The sequence below is a fragment of the Zerene cesonia genome, unplaced genomic scaffold (genome assembly GCF_012273895.1).
Source record: "Zerene cesonia ecotype Mississippi unplaced genomic scaffold, Zerene_cesonia_1.1 Zces_u003, whole genome shotgun sequence".
NCBI lineage: Eukaryota > Metazoa > Arthropoda > Insecta > Lepidoptera > Pieridae > Zerene > Zerene cesonia.
The window spans coordinates 2,668,445-2,673,256 of record NW_024045133.1 but is presented as its reverse complement, the minus strand read 5'-3'; the positions used below and the strand labels follow the sequence as shown (position 1 = coordinate 2,673,256).

At 31.9% G+C, this 4,812-nt stretch overlaps 1 protein-coding gene across 2 annotated transcripts in view; it reads right to left on the bottom strand.

Moving 5' to 3' along the window:
* The window catches only part of LOC119838595 (zinc finger protein 28-like), an 8,103-nt gene extending 6,100 nt beyond the window's left edge, over positions 1-2,003 (bottom strand). For both annotated transcript variants that reach the window (XR_005288202.1, XM_038364584.1), the window contains exons 1-3: positions 1,824-2,003; positions 1,636-1,749; positions 614-1,114 (exon numbers count right to left, since the gene is read on the bottom strand). Coding sequence is in view for 1 of the 2 variants with exons in the window: in XM_038364584.1 (XP_038220512.1) it covers positions 614-1,114; positions 1,636-1,749; positions 1,824-1,931 (723 nt within the window). In the remaining variant the exon portion in view is untranslated. The remainder of the gene's footprint in view (positions 1-613; positions 1,115-1,635; positions 1,750-1,823) is intronic.
* Positions 2,004-4,812: the final 2,809 nt, after the last annotated feature.

The window sequence follows — 4,812 nt, the reverse complement described above, 5'->3', positions numbered from 1 at the left end:
TAAATGTTATTTGCAGTTAACAATTTTCTTTTTTCTTTATTACAATATTTATGGCAAGACTAGGTATATACATATACATATATTTTTTTTTGTTTGTGTCTGACTTTAGCAATGATGGCTAGGTCTAGAGTGGAAGGTGTCAGTTGTCTCTAGCACAGGTTTATTACTAGTTGAGGCGATCGTCGTGTTTGATATGTGTTGATTTTTTTTAAATATATATATCTAGAGTATGTATAGAAGTAATCAATTTAATTCATTATGGTATACTTATTAATTTTTTATCTATTTTCTTAATACATCTATTTTATTTATACTTTTTTATTGTCTTGTTTTTAAAACAATTAAGTTAACTCAGGTTTGTATGTAGTGGTCCGCCCCGGCTTCGCCCATGGTACATATATAGCCTATAGTCTTGCTCAATTAATGGGCTGTCTAACACTGAGAGGATATTTCAAATAGGACCAGTAGTTCCTGAGAATAGTGCATTCAAACTAACAAACAAACTCTTGAGCTTTACAATATTAGTATAGATTGTAGAAAAGATATACTCCTGAAAACACACAGATAAATACAGAATATTACTTTTTTTTAGATAAACAAATGAACTTCATACCTGTCTATGGTATTTTTCCACATGTAAATCAAGAGAATCCTTTTTAATAAACCCAAGTACACATGTATCACATTTGAATGGTATCTTCTTGAAATTTGGATGGTTTCTCTTCTCTTCTCTATTCAACAATAACTCCTCTTCTGTATAAATTATCGTTTTAAACTTATTTCTTAATTCTTTCTCATCTATAAGCTTGTCCTCGATTCCATTTTTTAAATCTTTGTTTTCTATTTTATCTATTATTTTTGAATTTAGAATCCTTTCTTTAATTGACTTAGCTTTATTTATTATCTGATTTTTCTTTTTATGATTTGTTTTATCTATATTATCACTTATATCATAAGTAGTTTTAAAATCTGTATTTTCATCTTTGAAATTGATTTCAGAACTTAAAAGCTCTATTTTTATTGATTCAACTTTGACTTCATCTTCATAATTATATTCAAAATCATATATATTCTTTGTTTTGCATGTTAGTGAGCTGAATGTTTTAAGTTTATTCTGAAAATTGTAGAAATTTTATGTAATACTATTTAACAGTACATATAGTTCATATAATGGTCACAGTCAGACTCTAGTTTTAGGGCGATGGAGGAGTTTGTTTATTAAAGCGCAACAAAAGGTGATTGACTGATCTATAGGCTATATCTTATACCTTTAAACGAGCAATTCTTGTATATATATATATATATATAATTGGAATCTCGGAAACGGCTCCAACGATTTTCATGAAATTTAGTATATAGGGGGTTTCCGGGGCGATAAATCGATCTAGCTAGGAATTTTTTTTAGAAAATGTCATATTCGTGTTTTTTTTTCCTGACATCTATTGGTGAATAATAATACTATTATGCTTCGTAGATAGCTGGACAACTGAAATAACACATAGGCACTTTTTATACCGATATTCCTACGGGATACGGACTTACGCGGTTTCGACCGCGGGTCACAGCTAGTTATCACTTATATCATTAATAGATTCAAAATTTTTGATTGTCCAAATTGATACAAAATTTATGTACCTGGTTTGATGCAGCCAGTAAATTCTGTAGCCTAATTGCTTTTTGCTTAAAATCGTAGAACTTGAACACAACTGCTTTGCATTCCCAACAAATTTCACCATTAGATGTATCTATCTGAAATTACAAAGACTTGAAAACTGCGAAACGCAAACAAATATTGCTCATTTACTATTTATTTGAAGACTTACCTCCCGTATATTAAGTGTAGTAAGTAGAATGTTCAAATCTGTAATCGAACTTGTTGTCCTTCCAGTACTGAAGCATGTTTTACAAGTTTTATTTAAGATTTCACACATGTTTCAGTGTTAAGCTGTATTTTTTGTTTAAAAAACAAATCGAAAACATTATGTCAATTGTCAACCTGCAAATGTCGTTTTATTTCTTAAAATTTATTTTGACGGTTTTGTATACATGGTATATTCAATTTTATGGTCAGAATAAAGGTTCGAATGTAATAAGTCTACATGTCATACCACTATTTTTCACATATATTTTTATTTCTTAATTCAGCAAATTTAAAGTACATTGGTACTGTAAAGCTTTCACGAATTTATACCTGTAAGTTACTATGTAGTAGGATCTTTATTTCGAAAAGACTTGCTATCCACTCTAAAAATGTTAAACTAATAATAAAAATGTCAAAAACAAAACACTGTCAAGTAAAACAATAACAAAGGTACCTTCTATTTAGGAGTCTGTGAATACACTTTAAAATTTGAAAAAGAAAGATAAAGCGTGATCTTAACTCATGATTACTTTTCGATATAATCTCGGATAGACTATTTACATGATTAAATTGTCATTAAACTGAAAAATAAATTTAACGGAACGTAACCTAAAGTGTGTCTAGCTGTGAATATTGTATGAAATATATACAGAATTAATCAAAATGAACAATCAAAGTTCTTGTTGCTTATGCCGTAGAAATTGCTCCCGAACTTTAGATATAAATTTAGCACATTTATTGCTAAAACTCGGATATAATGTAAGTTATATATCTTCGCTCGCGTAGACTACATAATTATGTACTTTGTTTTTTTTTATTTTTAAATGTATAAAATTCTGTCAAAATCTGTCCAGTCGTTTTTATGTAATTCACATGAATTTCACATTTCACGTTATTCATACAAATAGACAAACAGGCAAACAGAACGAAAAATTTACATTATTTTGTAGTCAATAAATTATTTACATTGGATAGCAATTACATACTCTCATAAATGGTCTGATTACTGTTTTATTATGTGTACTAGCTTTCACTCGCGGCTTTGCCCGCATGGAATTAGGACAAATAATTTAGTTATCCCATGGGAGCATTTAATCGGGTTAAAAAGTATCCTATCAAGTCAGTTTATACCCTGTCTGTATACCAAATTTCATCAAGATCTGTTCAGTAGTTTCAGCGTGATTGACGGACAAACATCCAAACAAATAACCTTTCACATTTATATTATTATTGTGATTATAGATATAAACAATTATGATGATATATTAATGTTGTAAAGTTACAGAATGATAAATCATACATTTGCTGTTGGTGTGAAAAAGCACTGAAGAAAATTGAGAAATTTATTGAATTCATTAAATTATGTCAAGATGTAACAAGGGTTGGCAGAATAGAAGACATAAGTCAGGTATTTATTACTTACCAAAAGTTACATTTACCTTTTGAAAACCTCCTTAGAACGGTGGTTGATGGGTTAGCATAGAACTGAGGTTCTGGGTTTGTCTCCCAGTGGGGACACAGAAGGCTGATCACCCACTTGTCTGTAAAGAAAATCAATCAGTGAAATATATGTATATGTATCAGCCCCATACCCCACTCTGGGAAACGGGAGTTTTCTTTTATCTTTTGCCAAATGCAAATATACAAAATGAAAGGCCTTAGATACAACTTCTCAACTTCTGGTTTAATATTTTGTTGGATGAATAACTGTCATATATAGTAGATATTCAATCCTTTAAAACGGGGTGCATTCATAGGAATATCTTATCTTATACCTTGGTGTTTGTGCATTGTTTATATGATCCAACTACCCAGTGGCGTAGCTATCATAGGTCCAGGTGGTGCAGTGCACCAGGCCCCGGAGCTCAGGGGGCCCTCTAACCTCAGCTTTGAAAGAGGGAAGGAAGGCGGAAAGAGGGGAGGAGGGCCCGATTCTTTCCCTATGCACCAGGACCCTTGTCCCCCTAGCTACGCCACTGCAACTACCCTATGTTAATAGCATTTGTAACTGGCAATTTATCAACTGATCAATTAGGTACTTGTGTAATTAACTATAAATTTATTACTTTCAGTGTAATCCATACAAATATACTATAAAACGATTGGATAATATAAATATTATGCCATCTTTTAATGAGGTTGATATAGATGAATCTGTTCTGGACCATGATAAATATACTGAAAATGATGAATTTAAAGATCTTGAATGGAATGATTATAGTGAAAAAACTCCGAGGTATACTGAATTTAATTTATTGTGATATTTAAAATAATTACTAATGAATTATTGCAGTTTGTTTGCTCATGAATGATGGAATGTGACATGTCATGGATGCGACTTGATAATATTTTAATATATACCACCCAAAAGACCTTAATTTATGAGTCAAAGGTGACTGACTGACTGATATATCATCTCACAGCCCAAACTACTGAACCAATCAGGCTGAAATTTAGCAAGCATATTGCCATGATGTAGGCATCTATCCCCAAAGGGATAAAATAGGGGATGAAAGTTTGTACTATTAAAATTTACTTCGACCACGCGGGCGAAGCTGCAGGCAATGGCTTGTTTATATAATAAGCTACTAGCTGCGACCCGTGGTTTCACCTGCGTAAGTCCGTATCCCATAGGAATATCGGGATAAAATATTGCCTATATGTTGTTCCAGCTGTCCAGCTGTCTACGTACCAAATTTCATTGCAATGGGTTCAGTAGTTTTTGCGTGAAAGAGCAACAAACATACACACTACCTTACAAACTTTCGCATTTATAATATCAGTGGGATTGTTGCAGCACAAATGCAGGTTTTGAAGTCATCTACTTATCCACAGAGGAACAACTGGAAGACATTGCAAATAAAAAGAGAGATGAAAAATATATGAATAAGAAATACAGATGTGAACTCTGCGGAGTTGGTTTTCTAACTGATGATGTGTTGCAGGAACAC